Source organism: Dreissena polymorpha, chromosome 6 (assembly GCF_020536995.1).
Source record: "Dreissena polymorpha isolate Duluth1 chromosome 6, UMN_Dpol_1.0, whole genome shotgun sequence".
In the NCBI taxonomy this organism is placed as follows: Eukaryota; Metazoa; Mollusca; class Bivalvia; order Myida; family Dreissenidae; genus Dreissena; species Dreissena polymorpha.
The window spans coordinates 97,835,963-97,858,100 of record NC_068360.1 but is presented as its reverse complement, the minus strand read 5'-3'; the positions used below and the strand labels follow the sequence as shown (position 1 = coordinate 97,858,100).

At 33.3% G+C, this 22,138-nt stretch overlaps 2 protein-coding genes across 4 annotated transcripts in view; both read right to left on the bottom strand.

The window, feature by feature from the left end:
- Nucleotides 1-653: 653 nt before the first annotated feature.
- The window catches only part of LOC127836663 (cell adhesion molecule DSCAM-like), a 190,803-nt gene continuing 169,318 nt past the window's right edge, over nt 654-22,138 (bottom strand). The window contains exon 9 of the mRNA XM_052363350.1: nt 654-1,645. Coding sequence (XP_052219310.1) covers nt 1,461-1,645 — 185 coding nt within the window. The 3' untranslated portion in view covers nt 654-1,460. The remainder of the gene's footprint in view (nt 1,646-22,138) is intronic.
- On the bottom strand, nt 11,753-20,928 carry LOC127836660 (nephrin-like). Of its 3 annotated transcripts, XM_052363342.1 has the most exons (14): nt 20,714-20,928; nt 20,197-20,523; nt 19,517-19,810; nt 18,747-19,040; nt 18,329-18,625; nt 17,783-18,079; nt 17,375-17,653; nt 16,952-17,251; nt 16,540-16,857; nt 16,023-16,322; nt 14,712-14,819; nt 13,754-13,799; nt 13,557-13,609; nt 11,753-12,295 (listed from the first exon to the last, which is right to left on the bottom strand). In XM_052363342.1, the coding sequence occupies exons 1-14, from the start codon at nt 20,895-20,897 to the stop codon at nt 12,111-12,113; spliced, it is 3,282 nt and encodes a 1,093-aa protein (XP_052219302.1). In that variant the 5' UTR covers nt 20,898-20,928; the 3' UTR covers nt 11,753-12,110. The 3 variants fall into 3 exon arrangements, with proteins under 3 accessions (XP_052219302.1, XP_052219303.1, XP_052219304.1); XM_052363343.1 differs by lacking the exon at nt 14,712-14,819; XM_052363344.1 differs by lacking the exon at nt 13,557-13,609 and having other exon boundaries at nt 12,109-12,295.

Below are 22,138 nucleotides of genomic sequence, written 5' to 3'. Positions count from 1 at the left end.
GGGTTCTTGTTTAACTTGTATGGTTTTCACTGTATTGAATATTTTCTATTCGCCATTATTTATGTTTTTAGCCGGGAGTAGTATTTTGATTCCTCTCTAAGACAATGTGCTTATTGGTAGAACTTTATAATAAAATATCGTTTTAAACCGAACGGATGTTAATAGTGTATTAACAATATAAACTATTTATAGTTTCTTATATTTACAATATACCAGTTTTAAATTGGTTTGTTGAAACTCTGGTGTTTAATATGTTCCACCATTAAGTTTTAATATATGTAAGTAAACTTGCACGAGCAGCTAAAAATGATAGCAAGTTCATGATCGTCCCAGTAACTTTCGGATCGTTACTTTAACAATTGAAGGGAACTTATATTAATTGAGTTGAAATTTAAAAAAAAAACCTCAAAGAGATCAACCTGCAGGACTACGGTTTCTTCTGCCGAAACTTATCGCTCATTTATATTTCGCGGAGAGTTTAAAACTAAGGAAAGTTTAATCATTTTGTTTCAAAAGTGTCAACTTTAAAATGCATTGCCTATACTTTTGCAAACACAATTAAGCGACAATTGTTTGAGTACCCGCATTTTAATCAATACAAATGCACAGTCATTACCTTGCAAGGAAACTAATGATGACAGTACTGAAGTGTTGTCGATGATGTATAAGCTAGTTTTGTAGGCACATAAATAAGTTATAAATATAGCATGTTCTGAAATACACAAAATCTTTATTTATTTAATTTTATTAAGACATTTAAAATATGACAATAACCTTATATTTTATCAAACGATAACATTCAATACATTATGAAATGTAACAGTAGCCCCTATATTAAGGTTCTAAATTTAATAGTAAATAGCAAAACTTTCAGTATCTCCTACTGTAATAGCAACTTTTAAAACAATGAAAAGCAACTGTGTCAACCACTAATCAATTGTATTATTTGTCTCCCATTTTGCATTAGCCCAAATATTGTTTGTAAGATGCATGTTAGACAAAATATTTTAAGTATTTAAATGCAAAAGACGCAACATATTCACAGTGATTGAAACTCTTATCTTTTTTAACAAATTTACGAACATGCAACAAACCATAAAGTCGTATCACAAAAGCTTACAAAATGATAAGAATCTGTGATACAATTGTGTGCTTTCATGTAACTAACGTGATAATTAAATTCAAATGCATTTGTAGGAAAAGCCGAATTGTGATACCATACTCAAGATATTAGAAACGTCATTCAAAAATAATTTCTATATGTTGAAATATAAACAGTACCTGTGATTACCCATTACATACATTCTTATACCAATTACAACAAGCTCATGCTCAGTATACATACCTCTCATAGATACATAACACGACATAGCCTATTTTAATATACTTCATTCGGTAAGTAGTTAAATAAGATGATAACTACTTTTTCATTATAATTCAAATCCAAGAACAATATGTTACTACGTCTCAGTATTCGATAACACTAAATTCACACAGCTGTTTTCTTCCTTTGCACAATTATTGTCTGCAACAGCAGATGCACGGTTCATGACAGTATGCTGTTGTGTGCCGCCAGGTGTTGAGACCGAATATTCATGAAAAGAAGTTTCAGCGAGTGTTTCGTACTGGCTTCTGTTCTGGGAATCTGAAATGAAACGCCGGTTTAAATTTCTTTTTCTGAAGTGCTCTTGAAGACCCCCAAAATGAGTTGCACTTACTGTGCACATGCGTATTTGTTATGTGAAGTGTCGTGTCGCAATGTTTCTGTCTTTAATTGGAAATAGGCATATTGCCGTGAATATATATTATGATACCACATATTGTTCTGATAATGCTTTAGAAGCTTCACTATGCCAATTTTGTCACATTATCTCTGCACTATATTGACTATACCTTGTTAACATTAACGTTATGTTGTAACATTAAATCATCGTAACGATTTTACCATAACATACATATTAAATTATATATTTAATATATTTTATATTAGAAGCTATATTTTACAGAAAAGCCAGCTATGCCAACTATTCCGCGTTCTTGAAGAGTCGGTTACAGATTGTTCAGTCATCGTCGAATGGATACCTGAATTTTATGGAGGCAAATATCAATGGGTAGTTTTAAGATATAAACAGGAAGTGAGCAAATATTGGCTAAACAAAACTTATCTGAAATGTAACTCGAATTTATATTGACGGATTGGTTTCCTGGACCTCTTATCAATTCAAAATTTAGGTAGAAAATTCGATTGGAAAATCAGGGGAAACGTTTAGTTACTCTAGCGAAATCTGGTATGTATAATTCAATTGGTATTTAAAAAGTATGAAGTACATATCATAGGTGTATACCATAATCGGCAACATATTTATGGAAATAAAACATTGTTTTGCAGTATTGTCAAATATGAATCTACTAAGCATTAAATTATTAATTAGTTGCACGTCATCATATTTTGAGTATATCGATTACATTTAGCATTTTCTATCTAACAGATTCCAAAGTATAAACTTAAGTCACGTCTTATATTATTCGTTTTGTTATCTGTATGAAAAATTGTAAAGATGCACGGAGTTTCTTAATTGCCCTGAAGAATATCAATTAATTCTACAATATTATTGAATGATGAAATACATTATCAATTAAATGATGTGATTTTAGGGGTCAATAATTGCACTGCGTGGACAAAGTGAGATTGAAACATTTTACTTATGAATTTGCCTACTTGTACCAGATAATAATTATATACTTTATATTTTGTCACCATTTTTGGCAAGTCCAATCATCCTTAAATTATACATTTTCAGAGTCATTGAACTAAATCAATATAAGTATTAAATGTGCTAACAATATTCTAAAATATGGTCTAAACACTGTTTCTTCGTCGAAATAAGTATACAATTTAATTCGCTTTCAGGAAATCTTGACGCTGGTGCTCATTACGATGACTTATTCAAAGGACAGTAAGTAATTTTTTTTATTGTGTTCTAGTATTCAATTCATACCAATCTTGCCGTAAATTATTATCCAGAATTGTACAATTGATTGTAAGCAATACTAAAAATCATGATAGTGTTTGCTACAAGACAAACGTCTCTGCTATCAATGCCAGATCCGAATATGAAGAGTACAGAATCGAAATGTTTGTATGTGTGTAGATATAGGCATTTATGTTCTAAAAATATGTATGCTGTGATAAAACCGTCTTTTTGTAATGTTTATGAAAATTCTTCCATGTGTTGAATTATTGATATATCTAATGAAGTGAAAAAATCAATAGGAATTTGTTAAACTTTAAACATATTACTACGAGATGAATTATTCTGGTCATACTATATGGTCATACTATACACAGTTTAATCGATTTCATTTACAGAGCAACAAATAACATCCTACGCCATACAACATATAACGATCAATGAAACGGAGTCTTCAACAATTAACACAAAGCGGTTTTTTAAACCGCTTTATGACTATCGGAACTGTATGCGATAAACTTAAGAAATATTTTATTTCAGAATCTAATCACATTAACCAGTCTGAGACACGGACTGAAACTTCGTGTCATCAGTATTTGGTCATATCGAGTGGTGGCACAGAGGGGAATAGTGTTCTCAACCGTATATTTGAAGCGTTAGATAATGATTGTGCATTAGGGAGAGAGGACAAATTTAACGTTAATTTAGTATTGTCGAAAACTGAAATTAAACAAAGATACTTGTTTTTGTTGCGTAAGTAAAATTTAAAATTTGAAAACTTGCATATATACTATGAACTACTAGTTACAGACGCGTCTATGGTAAATTCGTATTGGAGTATATTATTGGTACTTGAAATGCTATTGTTAAATAAGCGTACTATTCATGAAACATAAAAGCATCGGTCACATTGCAACTGGTATATTATAATTGTGCAATTTGACAACAGTCTTTACACACCAATACACTTCATTTGTCATTATACACAAAAATTATATGTGAACACAATTGTATTTGCTTGCATAAAGTTGGTCCTTTCATGTATACACTCAAATGTAGAATAACATTGGTATTCAAATAATAATTATATTCACACGTTGTGTGTGTTGGTAGTGCAATAAAGTATATTTTGTTAAATAAATTGAACACAATTATATCACACCATTAACAAAAAAAAGCGACATTTGCATTAGGTTTTTATTTCACGCGCAATTTGAGCTAGTTCGGTTTAAGTTTTTAAATTATAAACACATTATTATAAAAACGTTTAGTTTTATCCATAAATTAACCAACAATGTCATAATTGATTTTCACTCAGATGCCCATGCTGTTTCGAAAAGTAAACGGTTTAATGGCATTTTATAAATATCATATGACGTCTTTGAAATAGTTTCCTTCAATGTTTGTATATATCGATGATCAATGGCAAACCATAACAACGCTCTTTGGCAATATTAGTACTTTACAAAGATACATTATATATTTTTATTGTAATGCACCATGGGTATTTGAGAGATCACCATATACATAATATGTTAGGATATACCGTAACAAATCAATACGATAACAATATGAATATACCTGCCGACAACAAAGCAAATTATACCACTATGCACATATCTTCGAACTCTGCATATCCATTTTCGTCTGCAGTTATCTGCTGCAGGTTTGGTTTATCTTCCTAAAGAGGTGTTCAATTGAAACATTACAATACGAGTCATAGGACATATATATTATGTTTTATTTATAGAAATTTGAGGAATAGAAATTAGTGACAATGTGTATGTTTAACATCAACTGAGACGCACATCACGACTGAATATAACAAAACATACAATCGTTTATACATACTTTCTCTTTTGTTTGTAATTTTTCTTACAAACCATATCCAAGTTTTGGAAAAGATTATGTATTAACTACAAACACGAACTATGAATTTACTATGTAGCTTTTAAAGCAGATAATGTAGTCGCATTCATCGTTTGTATTCATTATTTTGCATTAGCAACCTTAAAATGTGGCGAATAGTTTCGATTGGAGCCCACTGTCTCCACATTCCATGTCGTTTACCACACGTCGGGACGTTTCAATGTCGCTGTGTTTGTATTGCTATAACATTATTTTCTTGCTTTGCAACACACGCTTAAACTAGTTCATACAGTTCTAATCATACTGTGAATGTCTTATCAGAGCATTATTATGCATCATAATGTAATGAATTATGCTATCTATTTATTTACATGAGCAACTTAGTTCGTATTAGAAAGTGTAATTGTGTTATTATGAAAAAGGCCATCGGGTCTAAATTTACACTTTGACCACAACAGATAACACGTTTACAGGAATATGATACTTTATATTGTGGAAGGGGGTGTCAAATGAAGAGTGAGTAAAATACCTTAGTGAATTATTCCGCTGAAAAATCAACCGATATATTTGTAATAATTGTCAATGCTATTTGTGTGGAATAAACATAAATAAACCCAATGAGATTCATACGTTTGCATTTCTTTAAATGTATCATTATCCAAAACTATGTATACCGCTCGTGTGCCACTTACTGCACATCCAACCTGTCCCGGAAGATGCAGGAAACTTGTTATGTGTACATTACATGATGTAAGCTCGCACATAAACACATTCTTTGACAGTTGTCCTGTTACGATCGATGACTTAAACAAGACATTACTGATCAACAAAAACACAAATAATAATTGCGTACAGTATACGTTTGCATGACAATTCTAATCCCCAGTCAAAAAGAGTGTTATCAAAATATAAAATGCTTATAGTGTTTGAGCAATACGAGTCTAAATTATCATATTAAGAGCAAGTAATCTGCATTTGATGTATATGAAAACATAAATTCAACATAATGTTATAATATTATTTTTGTGTATGACATGATTGATTTTCTTCGTTGTATTACAATAATCATCATATGCACTCACGCTGATTGCAATTCTTTGAATTGAATGGAATAATAAGACGATAGATTTATCGAGTTTTAGTGTTGTAAGTTATTCTTGAATGTATGCATTTGTATCACGCCTTTACGAGCACTATGAAATTAAACGTGTTACGCAAAGAACGAACTATGTTTCTACCCATTGTAAACACTCAGGAATATTATGTAAGCTTCACATATTAAAACGAAATAAGTTGTATCATACAATTAAGATTATAATCGCTTGTTTAATTATATCTACATGGTTCATTTTGATCTTGATCAATGGATTTTGTTTTCATAATTTATGAATTTATCAGAAGTTTCAAAAATCCTTTAATGTATACACAAAAATAGTTAGTAAATCAAACGTTTAATCACGACTTTCTGATATCCAATAACGAAGAAATTAATATTCACCCGCAATTAAATCATTGTGCCCATTGTATAGTTACATAAGTGTCTGTTACCATCTATTCCAGGGCGAGACTTGTTGACGCAGACTCGATTCTCTGTAATGTATCATATTAATTGTTACAACACGCTTTAGATATCAATTTATTCGGTTATGTTTTTAAGAATAATTAAATCGTAAATATGCATAATGCACATTTATAAATTGGCACAGTATGATAGGATAAACACTCATGTGGTTTTTAAATCTTTCATTGTCCACTGTGATTGTTTTTGTGTGCAATATTAACAGGTTTGATTGCATTCGTAACATTAACCGACAAGAAAGACATAGTACAAAAATAATTGAGCTCGGATTACCAGCAAATAATGGTTTTAGTTAAACAAGGCATACTAAAACTCATAATTAAACTCAGCATGTTATTTGAACTACAACATCATGTGAAAGTTTAAAATAGTAACGTTCAAATCAGTAGAAAACCAAATCAGAAGAAAACAGTTGGTATTTTAAGGTTCTGTATCTAAATAATTCAAATAAAGGTCTTATGAGGGTTGGAGTCTACGGAAGTCAACCAAGGAAGTGACGTTAACTTCCCCGATGGCTTGGTTGTGGGTTACAGCTGAGTTAAGCTAGGCTCCATCTTTGAATGAAGAAGCCTCGTTAAGGCAACGGTGCTCTGTTTGTCGTATTGTACACATTCGTGTCGACTTGATTATATTTTAATTCTCAGTATTTGTATCACAAACGATTCTAAATAATTGTCCTAAGTTTAGTATTCAAATCAAAAGTCATTTTGTATTCGTTTACTTGTTCTTAGCAACAAAATTAAACATATTCAATAAAAATAATGATCAGAATGTGTTCACAGTATCATATCAATTGCACGAAAAATCACAAACATATTATAATTGTTATACTAACTTTCAGAAAGGCATTGACCGAAACACATCATTATTCGTTCAATGTGGCGAAACCATGTTTGAAAAATATCTTGGTTACTTTAAAATGACATGTTAAGACATTTTACTTAAATTGCCTTTCGCCATGACTTAACGCGAATAGACAACACTACAGAATTGATAATCATGCATATAGGTTTGAAAAATGGCGATTTGTTTATGTGTAATGCAAGGTCAATTGCCCATTAAATAAGTATGACAAGCATTAATCAATTTTAATGACGTTCCTAAAATAGGAAACATATAACTATTTGTCTATAATTTTCATTTGATAAACAAATAGTTGTCACATAAGGAAAATACAACTTCAATAATTAAGGTAATTTTCACAAAACTTGCAATATAACGTTCGTGTCGGTATTTACACCAAAAATATAAAATGGTTGCATAACTTCCTAAGCCAATATTTTTGTAAAATACATCGATAATTTTAAAAGGTAGCTAAATTTCATTTTATGTATTCGTATTGTTATAAATAATTGCCCTATTTTTCAATTGATGAATGGTTAATTTAAGTAAATATACCTTATATAATATGAATGTTTATGTTATGCGCATTAATAATATCAATAAGTAGCTAAATTACATATCCAAAATTTGTATGCCAAATAGTAGAGTGCAACATTGTCAAAAATGTAAATTTGGTTGTTCGTACCTTTATTAACATCGATAATATACATGTTTATATTATACACATCAAAACTATCGAATAGCAACTCAATTGCATATATAAACACTCATAGACAACTTAATAATATGCAACACTGGCTAAACTGTTATAAGGGTTCTTCATACCGTTATTCACATCAATAGTTGTAATAGTAGCTTTAATCGCAATTTAGATAAGGCTCAAGAAACATATTGCAGTAGACGTGCATATATCTTGCGAGTTCAAATATGCGTTGCACATTTGTAGCAGACATTATTCTGATAAATAACAGTAAAGTTGTGGGATATGGCAACCAAACACTTTTAAATTGCGTTGTTATATGTCGTCATTAGTGGAGCAGACAATAATACAAAAATAAATCCGTTTTCTATATTTAAACTATATGCTAAAGACTGGAGCCAAAAATGTTTGTTGTAATAATACCAAATTTAAAAAGCAGTGATTTTTTTGCATTGTGTCTTGTTTCATATTTATGTGTCGTTTTGTTCATTCCATGTAGCTGAATAGTGTTGAGTCGCTTTATCCAGTATGTTTCAAGAACTTTACGTGTTTCATCTGACCAGTTTTTACTAGCTTCAATAAAGCACAGAACGGTTTTATCAAACGTGTGATCGATTTCGCTTAAGTGTGAAGCAAAGGGGTTCTGTTCAATTTAAGTGTTTTTCCATCAGATGCATGCTAGTTTATGCGTTTGCTCGAAGCATTTTCGTTTCACTATTTGAAAGTATACTCGTTGGTGTTTTATCATATTTCTCAACAAAATATAAAAAATTTCACGATGATAATGATGATGGTGATGATGGTGGTGGTGGTGGTGATGATGATGATTATGATGATAATGATGATGATGATGATGATGATGATGATGATGATGATGATGGCGGTGGTGATGATGATGATGATGATGATGATGATGATGATGATGATGATGATGATGATGATGATGATGATGATGATGATGATGATGATGATGATGATGATGATGATGTGATGATGATGATGATGATGATGATGATGATGATGATGATGATGATGATGATGATGATGATGATGATGATGATGATGATGATGATGATGATGATGATGATGATGATGATGATGATGATGATGATGATGATGATGATGATAATGAAAATGATGATGATGATGATGATGATGATGATGATGATGATGATGATGATGATGATGATGATGATGATGATGATGATGATGATGATGATGATGATGATGATGATGATGATGATGATGATGATGATGATGATGATGATGATGATGATGATGATGATGATGCAGATGATGATGATATACATCCCGTGTTGAAGATATTTTAAATTATCAAATGTTTGTTAAAAAATAGTTATTATCAATGTCATGAAACACGTGCAAGATCTTTCTTTCACCAAAATTGTTCGACACAAAACATTATGTAACAACAAGTTGCGCTGCAATTTTGGGTGGGCAAGGCCTATGTTGATGGGGCCCCGGGGCGGGTAATGTGGACATGCATGGTCGAGATAGACCATGCTGTCATAAGCGATGTTCAGTATTAATTTGAAGTCAATTGGTGAATAAATGAAGAAGCTATGTTAAAACAAAATTTTGGGTTAGCGTGGTCTATGGGGGCGGGGCGCCCCCGGGTTGGTTATGGGGCCATGCATAGTTGAGATTGACCGTATTGTCATAAGAGATGTTCAGTATCAATTTGAAGTAAATCGGTGTAAACATGAAGAAGTTAATGTAAAATAACCTACAAAAAACGAGTGAAAAAGTCTGATCTCATTTCTTATTCATTTAATTCAAAATAGCACCCGTTGGTTTGATTATGTGTTGGTCGTGTGTAGAATATAGATACTAATGCACAAACCACCGACTCATCAGCTGGGAACTACCCATCAACAAGTGTTTCTATCCTTTAATCCCAGGACACTCTCCGGGCAGCGGATCCGCAGTGTTGGCCAAACACTACGGGTCAATGGTTTAGCGCCCAGCTCTTCTCCTCTCTCATCATCAACAGCCAGTTGGATGCTCTATCTGCAGCTTGTCAAAGTCTGCCTACAGCCCTCTTCCTGTCACCTCCCTTGATCCCAAGGTTGCTGAGCATTTTCCATACTGATTGGGCTGAGAATCATCTGCACCCTATTTCTACGGGGAACAGCCAGGCATCCCAACCACGACTTTTACACTGTTTTTGTAGCTCAGTGTACTTTCCCATCTTCCGCTCATAGGCCTCACCACACCTAGTGTCCCAGGGTACAGTTCTATCATCAATGCCTTCTTGTTGGTTGGTCTTGTCTTCCTTCTCTCCCGCTCTAGTATGTCTGCTAACTCTTCGAGGACCGTGTCGTGCCTCAATCTGTAGCGGTATCTGGCAAGATGAGAGGGTGTGCTGCATGGTTCCTGGTTTTTCGCACAGCTGACACTTTGGGTCTTCCACTAAACCTCCATCGGTGTAGATTGACTGGAGATGGCAGCAGATCATATACGGATCTCAGTAGGAATTGAGTCGTAGTGATTCGTAGTGGCAAATGTCTGCCCATGTAAGGTGTCTTCCTGTGGTCTGCCATTATGTCCATGCACACTGTCCTCCCATCCCGACTGCTCTGGTGCGCATGTCTTCCTCTTCTGAAAGCCTGATCTCATGCTGGACCATTTGGCTTCTTTCTTTCCTACCGGTTGTGCTCCAGCGTTGTGGTTTTGTACTGCCCAGACCTTGTCTTTCTATAGATGTAGATCCTACAATGTTTTTGTGCCGTAGCCTGCTTTCTGCCTGGGCGATTGCCTGGCTCGCTTACTACTTTCGCCCTGTGCGTGTCTCGATGCCTGCCTTCCATATCATGTCATCTGATGACTCTTTGATGGTTACCACCAGTCTTGCTTTGGCGACCTTGAACTCTTCAACTAGTGAGGTAATTCGGAGTTGAAGTTGGTTGGTTCAATATCATTCATAATTTATATTTAGGAGTGTCCATAATATTGCACCAAAATGTCCCTTGAGAAAATTATCACTTGTGAAACCCAATATCCTTTCTTAAAAGGTATATTTTCATGGTGTAATCAACACAACACAGTTTATAACATAGTGAACTGAAATAGTGAAGGCGTACTAACTAATGGACAGACACGACAAACACAGTTTTCCAGAAGATAGCATCATAATGGTGAAACAACGTCGATTAGCAAACAAGGAATGGTCTTATTTATGACATATAACAAAGTGTTTATAAAATTCAAGACAAAACATACAATACGACAATCATCATAGAAACATTATTAAAGCTGTGAGTTAAATCGATTGAAGGGATCCTAAACTACACACTCAGAGTTTAAACTGATTTAATGATGGAGCTGCAACTTGTGTAATCTTCATATACGGCATTCATAATTTGAGTTTGACAAACGAAACATGTAAAGTGAGATACATAGCTATTTATTTATTCTGTTAATAAAAAGTTGTGTTTACAAAAATAAAACCATTTACATAACACACTTAAAGTGCTGGAATATGAGAGCCCTCTGGCACTAACCCGTGGTTAAGGTATTTCAAAGATCCAATGTCAACCAAGGAAAATTACATATTCAGCGCTTTTTTATATAACGATTTCCGCACAATTTCGAGGACCGACCAAATGATCAATATAATGGTGTAAGTGTCTTATATTATCAAATCAAAGTTTGAAGTGATTGGCAATAAGATTTCAGGACGACTTCATCGAGTAGCATAATGCTGGTGGTGTTGACATACTTGCATGTTCATTAGGACAAAGAGTTAAGAAGATTATAAAACACTCAGTCATTTAACGATTTTTCAACAATTACATACAACAAAAACATGCAAAAAACACTGCCCATTAAATAAACACAATACATTTTGAATAGTATTTTTATTTTAATTGGTTCATATGTTTTTGTCGTCAAATTGTCACTGATGCTTGAATAGTTTTCAAACACCGGCTGAACGTTGAAATTTTGATTAAACAATCTAAATTCAAATATTGCTTGTATTAATACAATGCACATTCTACACATACTTACAATTAACAATCATTTAAAATTCTAAACAAACAACGTTCAATCTGCGAATAGTTTTATTTGCGCTATAAATATGTTTTGATGTAATCACTCCAGTTACAAAAGGAAGAATAGTTTTTTATGTTACTGAAAATGACAGATTAACATAGGCGTTTTCCTGTTTCACGATTGCACGATCAGTTTCAGTAACTTGATTTACACGGTTCATAACACTATAATCCTGTTTGCCCATTGGTGATAAAACCGAATATTCATGAAAAGAAGTTTCAGCGAGTGTCTCGTATTGGTTTGTTTGCTGGGCTTCTGAAATGAAACAATGGTTGGAATTCATTTCATATTGTTTCGCTATCCTGAAAACCCAAAATGATTTTCATTCTATATTCCAATGCGCATTTTTCATGTTTGATGATGTATTGTCACGCGTTTGATGGCAATAGACCTCGAATTTAATAGACACAGGAGTAAAGTAACTTATTTTCCTCTGATAATGTATTTGAAAAATAATACTTATATTAAGCTGACTAAGATCACTTTTGATCTAGATTTCTTGCCATATTTTATAAAGCGACAACATTTTCGTCTTTAAAAATTATGATATTCTTCAAGTTAAAAAAACTGATTGTTGAACACAGCCAATAGCTTTTGTATTTTCTGTGCTGATTTAAATTTACACCAATGTTTACATAAAACAGTAAAACTTAACTAACTAAAATATATTATGGTAAACTACACTCTTAAACTAAACATGTTTTCGCACAACTTTCATCTTCTAATGATAAAATAAATATAATGATAAATCATTTTGCAAGTAATGGACGTCGATGTAATAAAATAAGTATTTCATTTGGCCTGTATATAAGCGACATTAATAAGAATTTCGATGCTGAAAGAGGGGCCTGAGTCTATCATGAAGGTCATTGCACAGTGAACTCTAACTTTCCTCGTATTTACATGGGGATGTTTTACAAGTATATAGTTTAAATAAGTAAATGTGTGCATGCCTAATATATAAGCGAAACAGTGATTATCAAACCAGAATACATACTAACAAATCCAATCATTTCGATAAATGATGCCTTCGAAATTAGTTACCTTACTAAATAATCATCAATATTTTACTTGTGATTGCATTTATAGAATTCGGTATAATGTCACATTTCTTACAATTTCTTCAATATATTCTATTTAATTTATGAAATAGAATGTGTTATCATTCTGCTAGTCAAACAGAATAAAAGAAACATTGAAAAAATTACACGCTGTATTCATGAAACATGTTTCCTTCGTGTAGAATGATTAGACTATTTTACATACCAATAACACGATATGTATGTAGCATATAGGACACTTTAAGCATTTTTTAAACCTGCCATTTAAATATTATTGTCCACGCTGATTTTCTAAGTTTTTTAATATTTCTTGTTACTATTTCATCGTCGACGTATTATTGATTTGATATATTAACATGTGTCATTAAACATAACAGCATTGTGTTAATTTCATTATAAATATTGATATAAGCATAAAAGTACACGCATTTATTTACACGTATTCAATATCATACCGACTCGGTAGGCTTCATATTCGGAACTGATATTGGCAGCAGGGACATCAACTCTGGAGCAAGATATGTCATATTGTTTTTTTTGATTCTATCCCGCAGAAAAATTAACAACATAATTACGCACAACACTTCAAATGAGGTGAAAGCAATATTGCTAAAAGGAATACGTATGTTAACCAACAAAAAAGGTAACTTACTGTCTATTGAACAAGTCATCGTACTGGGCACCTTCATCAGGTTTACCTGGAAATGTGAAACAACATGTATACTAAGTATATAACACAGTTGGTGCTTTGGCACGTATCAATAAAATTGGTATTATAGTGCGTTACAATAAATAATTTACAAAATTTTATGTAAGATTTAGACAATAGTACATTTAAAAAAAATTGAACATCTTGCACTTAAACAGTACAAGCTTAACATTGGATTCGCCATTGTCACATGGATCTGCTAATTTTATGGCTAACGAGGCATTCCCGACTCCTATATTAATTGCTATGAAAATGACGTAAAAGTTCATGTTTTGGCCAACGCTTTTTATGATCTGTTTAACGAGAACATTTTGTTTAAAATTGTGTCTGGGGAGATTTATACGTATAATACAAAATAGCTTGTTAAGACTGCCTTTTTAATTTTTTAAACATAATGTAGTCAATACTATAGGGAGCTTGTTTAAAAAAAAAACGAATGTAAATTATTTAAAAAAATATCGCTAATCTTTGAACGGATACAGTTTGTTTTTTATTAATCAAACTACTTTCAAACCCCTTAATTGTCTGTTGTTTTATTTCGATGTATATTATGCGAGGTCGACATTGAAATAATAAATACAATCCAGCATTCTTACTTTTATTTGCTTTTTGTCTCAAAATGGGACTTGGATTCCCGTAAAACACACATTTAAATGATGCCTAAGAGGTGTCTCCCTACGAAAAAGAATGCCATATATTGTGCCCTCACGGTGATCAATGCATGGTACCAGTACTTCGGAGTATTGCATCAAAGATTCGGATGGGAAATATGTAATCAACTATGCATTTAAAACCTTAATTAGTCAATATACTTACTGTTAAACCGATGTATTCGTATAAAAATACTCAATGCTAGTAATGTATATTTTTACCATAAACGATAATGCCGGGATAAACATACGTTTAAACGCTTTCCTATATTTCCACAGCACCGCGAAGATGACTGCCAGGATAGTTCCGCCTACAGCCCCACCTACTGCAGCCCCAACCGATGGAGAGGATCTGTTATCTTAATAAATGCATAAGCAGTTCACGTTAATATTTACATATTTATTTCCCGCGATTCATATTTTAAATACAATTTCTCTTTACACAAATAATGAAATATTTTGGCCTAAACATGAACTTTTTCATGACTTTCAGCAAACATAATTGCGGAAGCGGGAATGAAACCATAAGCATAGGAGAAACACTTGATTTTGAATTCAAATTGAAAGGTTTTTTAAGTGTTAGAATGTTATTTTGATCTTTTTATTTCAATGAGCAATGTTTAAATATTAAATCCAGTGATGCTATTTATTGAACGCATTTGTAAAAATACTAGTATTCTTATGAGCATTATATACTTTCTAAATTTTAATTTGGAAGTGACCATTAGGATTTTGTATTCAATAGATAGTATGTCACAATTCGTATTTATTTGAATAAATATTATGATGTGTAATGTGCTTTAACTATGTGGATATTAAACTGTGTATGTATGTTTTTTATTCTGCATGATGGAGGCCAAATAAGAATCAAGACATTTCTTGCCAAGAGCCTATGTCCATGTTGCCAATACAAGTTCCGAATATGAAGCCTACAGAGGCTGTGTTATATTGAATATGAAAACGCGTGTACAAGTCGACCATATATTTAGCGAAGCAATTTAAATATAATACCATAACTTTATACACACAGACAACTGTCAAATGCATATCATTATTACATACCTGAAATAACATACTTTGTTGTCACACGTAATACAGTAGTATCATCAGATTTGCCAATTATATTATCTGCATACATTTTAACTTCATACTTGGTACCCCCAACTAAGTCCCCAATGTTAAGTTGAGAAAAAAAACAACCGGCCCTGTTAGCTCACTTAGAAGAGTATTCGAAAACGCCCTCGTCAGCGTACCGGACAGGTTGAACAAACAACGGGCTACACCCGACGACACGTTATCATAATTTAATGCCCTAAAGTTTCTTACGAGTGCGTAAAGACATGTATTTATACACGAATCAATATTTTTTTCGTGTTACACAAGAACATGTATGTTGCACATCTTGCAATATTTGTTAGGTTCTGACGCTTATAAATCTGACTTGCTATTACATAATACGTATGCATGTCGCCCAGATGTTAACAATTTATACCATTAATAGTCTGTAATATAAAAGCATTTTACACAAAAAACGCTATGAAATGCAAAACATTAATACATACCTGAAATAACATAGTGTGTTGTTACACTTAATACAGTGGTCTCATCAGATTTGCCAATTATATTCTCTGCATATATCTTAACTTCATAGTTGGTCCCCGCAACTAATTCACGAATACTAAATTGAGTAACTGTTGAAGATACGTTAATGTAAGTCCAGGTTTCATCTACTGCCTTTTTGTAACCGATCACGAACCATTGGTCTTCACCCCCATTAAACCCAGGTATCCATTGAACTGTGACTGAACGTTCAGTAATCATGGCATCGACGATAAGAAATTGCTGTGGCACAGAGGGCTGCTCTGTTAAATAAAAGGCAATTCATCTGGTAATATTTCATGAATTTGTTTTTTGACATGCTTGTCAGTAAAAGCGATACCAATGACGCTAATAACTATTTTTCTTAAAATCTTTTTGCGCAAACAATATTATTGCTTGATAGTCAAAGTTAAATATATCATAGTATCAATTAAGTTTTATAGAGTGCCAAGAAGCAAAGCAAGTGTTAAATGAGCATACCATTCGCTCGAATGGCAAATATTTGCTCTGTAGATCCGATGTTATTGTTAACACGGACCGAATAGTTTGTAAAATCGTCAATTTGTAGTTGCGAAACGGAAAGGTTTGTCTGCAGACTGTCGTTCGATATTCGAACTTGGAACCTGCTGTTATTGTGAAGTGTTACCCATTCACCATCTATCTGCTGACGCCAAACATATGCTGAAGCGTCATTTGGGGGAGGATATGCCACGATAGTGAACGATAATATAGCTGATGAATATCTTCTTCTATATACCGTGGTTATCGGTGGAGCAAATGGTGAAGGTCTTGGTGAACCTGATTGTACGCAACAAAAATGAAGCAGCTGATTTCTATCAAAATTGACGTTTAGAGACATAGATGAGAAATGACATGTATACACTTTACTTACATGTTATTTTGATCTCTATTTCTCGAATCTGTTGATCTGCATTATGGATGTTCTTTCCTTTACATTGATAGACTCCCATATCATATTCACATCGCGCATTCGCCACACGAGCGGATATTGTGTTATTGTGCGCTTCCACCAATAAGCGCTCATCACTTTTAGTAATATTAACGATTTCTAGTTTTGCTAAAGGGTCGCTGTCAGCTTCACAGAGTAGCGTCACAATCTGACTTTCGTTGATAGTTACACTAGACGCGAAAACTGACCCGTCGGCATAAAATCTACGTATCTTAGCAGGATCTAAAATGTAAACAAATGTATAATAAACAGATGTGCGTAATATTGCCTTTCGCACTTAAGACACTTGTTTTATATGCTTTCTATGTGATAATCTCATGTACTAAACTTTCATTTTTTACTTACATTGCACATCCACGAAAAATGTTGTTTCGTCGTATGCCTCCTGAGTGGCACATCCCGTAGGGTCCATAGTGTTGTTAACTCTGCATTTATAGTATCCTTCGCCTAAGAGCTGCATATTAGAGAGAGATAGATTCTGATGCGATCCAACTGCTGATGTATTGGCGTGGAACCACGTGAATCTCGTCTCCGCTGGCTTCCCAGGCGTGTAGGGGCAAGTGACTGATAACGTTGTGTTCAATAAAACCGTAAAATTGCCAATGAACAGAGCTTCTGCGGGTGCTGAAAAACAGGGTTTTGTTCATATCAAGTACTTTTCGCAATAAAAACCAAAACATAGCATGCTTACAAAAACTCGATTTCTAAATAAATGAAATTCAAAACAAAACTTCAAACAAAATAGAAGGCTACCTAAGACGTCTAGATAAAAACTGGACTGATTTGTTCCGTTGATAATCCCACCAAATGTTGTGTTCATTTCGTTATTGGCTATGCACGTGTAATTGCCAATGTGGTAACTACTGACGTTGGTGATTAAGAAGTCATCAACATTTCCACTATTGATAGGTGCCCAGTAAAACTTGGAACCCGGTTCACTCTGTGTAGTACATCTGCCCGAGACGGAATGACCTCGGATAACCTTAAGATGATTAGTTTGGGAATACGTTGCACACGTTTTAAACGTTAACTTTGGCGTCTCAGGAGCATCTACGCATGCAAGATAGAAAAAAATAATACAAATAAATAGACATGCTATTGTCGATTGTCTGTTGTAAACGAGTAGATTCAATGTAAACTATCAATATTAGAAGGATGAAGATCAATAAAAATCAAAATAATACATTTCTGATTAACATTTTAAACAAAAAATCTTAAAAACCAAGCAATATTAAACATTCTTTTGCGAATATTAACCACCACTTGTAATCTATGCATAAAGGAAAAAAAGCTTCTCACACAAAACATGGATTGTAACATTCGAAGAACTAAAAGTGTCCATAGCTTTTTTCCCGGTTGGGTCGAGGGTATTTGTTGCAAAACATCCAATACTAGTGTTGTCGGCAAATGCGGTTTTCCAGTAAGTGGTGTTTGCAGCTTTAGCACCACTCAATGTCCATGTATAACGCGGAGCCGGATTGGAAAAGGCATTGCATCTGAAACTGACCTCGCGACCCTTAATAACGCTTATAGTTGGAGTTGCTATTTGCTGATCGGTTTGCCCACGATGATAGAAAGTCAGATTTGTCACTGGATCTACAATATTAAAAAATCACATATATATCTGTAATCATCCTTATTATATTGTCTGGTAGAGAGAAATGGCCGTCGTACCTTTCAATTCTGCCTTTTCATTTATTACATAAAACATACTCACACAAAAGTTCAAATGTGTAGGAGTCAGTGATATTTCCGTAAACAACATCACGTTCGAAAGTTGCATTCATTTCATTGACAACTTCAAGTATGTATCTATAACTATCGCTTGGTTGCATTGAAAGCTGTGTTCCATTCTGTTTAGCACCATATGGCAGTGTCCATGTATACCGTGAAGGAGGAGGGTTGCTTCTGCTGGTACACGTCATTGTGAAGAGTTCATTAACGACTGCCCGTATGATGTTTGATTGAATTGGAAATAATCCGATTTGACAGGAAGGAGAAGACGGGGGATCTGTAGTTAACGAAGTCGTTTATCCTTGGTAAAGATTGGACTATAGTAATATTAATATGAAATCTTGAGTAACTGCGTGCATAAAAGTTTATTGATGTAAGCTCTTATGTAAAGATAGAGTGTTGAATCCACCTTAAATATAAATAGCATTTGATTTTAATTTCAAACCCAAAGTAACATGAAGTCATTTAAAAACAATATAAAATCAGTAGTTTTTCTGTTGCCACTCATCTTATAAGATCGTCCTTAAAACAATGATAAATGTTCGGGTATGTTGTTATAGAAACAAAGCAAATACACACCCTTCTCCTGATAACCGCAACAAAAACTATGTAACTGCAACGATCTTCTACTAGATCATAATGAAAGGAATTATGATCAATGGATAAGTTAGAATAATTAAATCACGATGCCATTATTACACTTTACGTTCTTATCACCGTAGGAGATCACGTCTTTTTTTAAAGAATACTTACATAAACTATTCACGGTTAACGTTGTTGCATTTCCAACGGTTGTCCTAGATCCATTCGTTGGATCCAATAAAGTAGTGGCATTACATACTATTTGTTCTTGGTTAGTACTTGTTGCAACTTTTAATGCAATTATCGAGCCGTTTATTAGAGAGCGGTTGAATAAGGTCCACGCAATACTTGGCATCGGGTTGCCAGATGATAAACATTCCAGCGTTATAGTACTGTTCTGTATTACAGATATGTTTGATGGTACAAGCACCGTGTTGTACATTATTGTCGGCCTAGTGGGATAGCCTAAAATCATAAATACATACACATATAGTAATTGCACGAGAGGTTTATGGTAATTTGAACGAATGGCAACGATGTTATTTTAGGACATGGCTGAGACTTTCAACAAAGAATTAACTGACAGTTATATGGTATGATTTACCTTTAAATGCTTAATTTATGTTTTTAGTCAATACTTTGAATAACAAACTATAAAATTATATCTGCAATTTCATGTATTGATATTATTAAAAAGCTCTGCATTATTTGGAAATTCTATATAACCAATAGTTGAATGCCGTATTAATCATCGCATACATACTTTATGGCATAGAGGAGGCAAAATTAAAAGAAGCGTTATAATATTAAACACAGTGATACATTACCAGTCAAATGTATAAAACACATACTCAACACATTGATTTTCAGAATCCTATTGGACATGATCAGTTCGTATCCGTTCGATACATTACAGTAGATCTTTGCATCATTATGGTTACTGGTAGGCGTGAATGTGAGACTGCTTGTAGTCACATCAGTCACTGTTGAACTGATGCTATACCCAGTAAGATTCACATCATCACTGTAGTCAGAAGGGGTTTTGTTATCCAAGAACCAAGTGATGCTGGGTGCTGGACGTCCTACTGATGATTCACATCGGATATAGCTGATCACTACATTTGGTAGGACGTAAATTTGAGGCAGTGCTGGTGTCAAAGTTACATATTTCACTGAAACTAAACGTTTAACAAATATAGTCCCTTAAACAGCTTTTAACATATAGAATTTTTCATCACATCAACACAATTGTTCTTTTCAAAATCAAATACTATGATTATGATGGTCGATTATTTCAACTAGTTTACAAATGCGATAACGTTTGATAAAACATGCGCCTTATTTGAATCATATAAGTTTGATATTTACCTCGTTCTGTAACTGCTATCTCATTGCTGAATACGCTTTGTGAATTTTGTGGGTCACGTATTGAACATTTCCACTTGTCATCGTAACTAGCTTGCGTTATGGCTTTTAGTGTACACGTAAATGTGGTTGCTGCTGTGCACTCACATCTTATTATAGCATCAGGTAATGGCGTAGGAATGTTCATACAAACTGCACCAGCAAAACCGATAGTTAGGATGTTTGTAAAGGTACTAGCGCTATTGGATTTGATCCACCAATCTACAGCATTTTCATACGTGTGTTTGCATGTTAATTGTACAACTTCATTGATCGTCACAAATGTTGCATTGGATGTCAATGTCGGATGTTCTGCACCTGTTGATGTAGCTGTAATGCGAATTATATAATTATGTACGCTGTGGTTGAATGTTGTTTTGATACAATATGATCTTAAAATATATAATGTACTCCGCGGTTCATATCGCAACAAAAAAATACATCGGTGAATATAAAGACTGAATACACAATATTGTTGCATGCATCATACGCCAATAAATTTCATTTCCGTTTACATATGTTAATGTATATGCTTTGTTTACCTCTTGATTATACAGACTGTAAAAAAACAATAACACATTGTAAGTTGTTGTACACATGGCATATGCTCGAGTTCAACATAAAAATACTAAATAAACTAATATCGTTGATTGTTCTTCTATATTAAGCACCTACTTTGAAATATATTAACTTCTGCACCGCATAATTCTATGAAGTATTTTGAGTAAATAATTCCGTTATAACTCAAAAAATAGTCTTCATACCATTAAGAAACTATTAAGGAACTAAAATAATATTTATAATAATTATAAATAATCAAAGCACAGCACAAAAGAATAATCCTTTTTAAAAACAGCTAATCTTCCATTTAAATCAATACCAATTGTTTATGCAACACAATCCATTCAGCACACCATTAACGGTTCAGAGGATTATGGTAAATTTGAGTTGCAATGAACAGTATTGTTGGTTTCAGCTTGTTCAAAGGCATAAAATAATCACTCACTAGCAATAACAACATCGGAAGCAAAATACATAATACAAGTGTCACACATACATAGAACCAGAGCTCCAGATATTTTTTTCAGCCGAGGGGTATTTCACTCATGAATTTTTAAATTGATGAGTAAAAATCAAAATCCGATAATTTTAAGGAGTACTTATGTTCAAATGACCTGATTTAATAATAAATTGTACACGTAGTGTTAACTTGCTATTACAAGCAGTTTTGTACACAATGAAGCAATAACTTTTATTTTATTTAATATACTGTCAATAAAAGGGCGTACAATTTTTTCTGGTGTTACTAATGATGATGTCGACTTAATAGAGATCGACCATTTATAACTGGCTCGCCATTAATTTTTGTTTTATTTACATGACAATAAA

Bases quoted from the DNA above. Each gene is read 5' to 3' on its own strand.
- LOC127836660 (XM_052363342.1), bottom strand. From the start codon at position 20,897: ATGAACATTCCTACGCCATTACCTGATGCTATAATAAGATGTGAGTGC. The intron at 20,524-20,713 runs GTAAATATCAAA...TTAAACGTTTAG, and splicing joins GATAGCAGTTACAGAACGAG to TTTCAGTGAAATATGTAACT. The intron at 19,041-19,516 runs GTAAGTATTCTT...CGTTAACTACAG, and splicing joins GTTAACCGTGAATAGTTTAT to ATCCCCCGTCTTCTCCTTCC.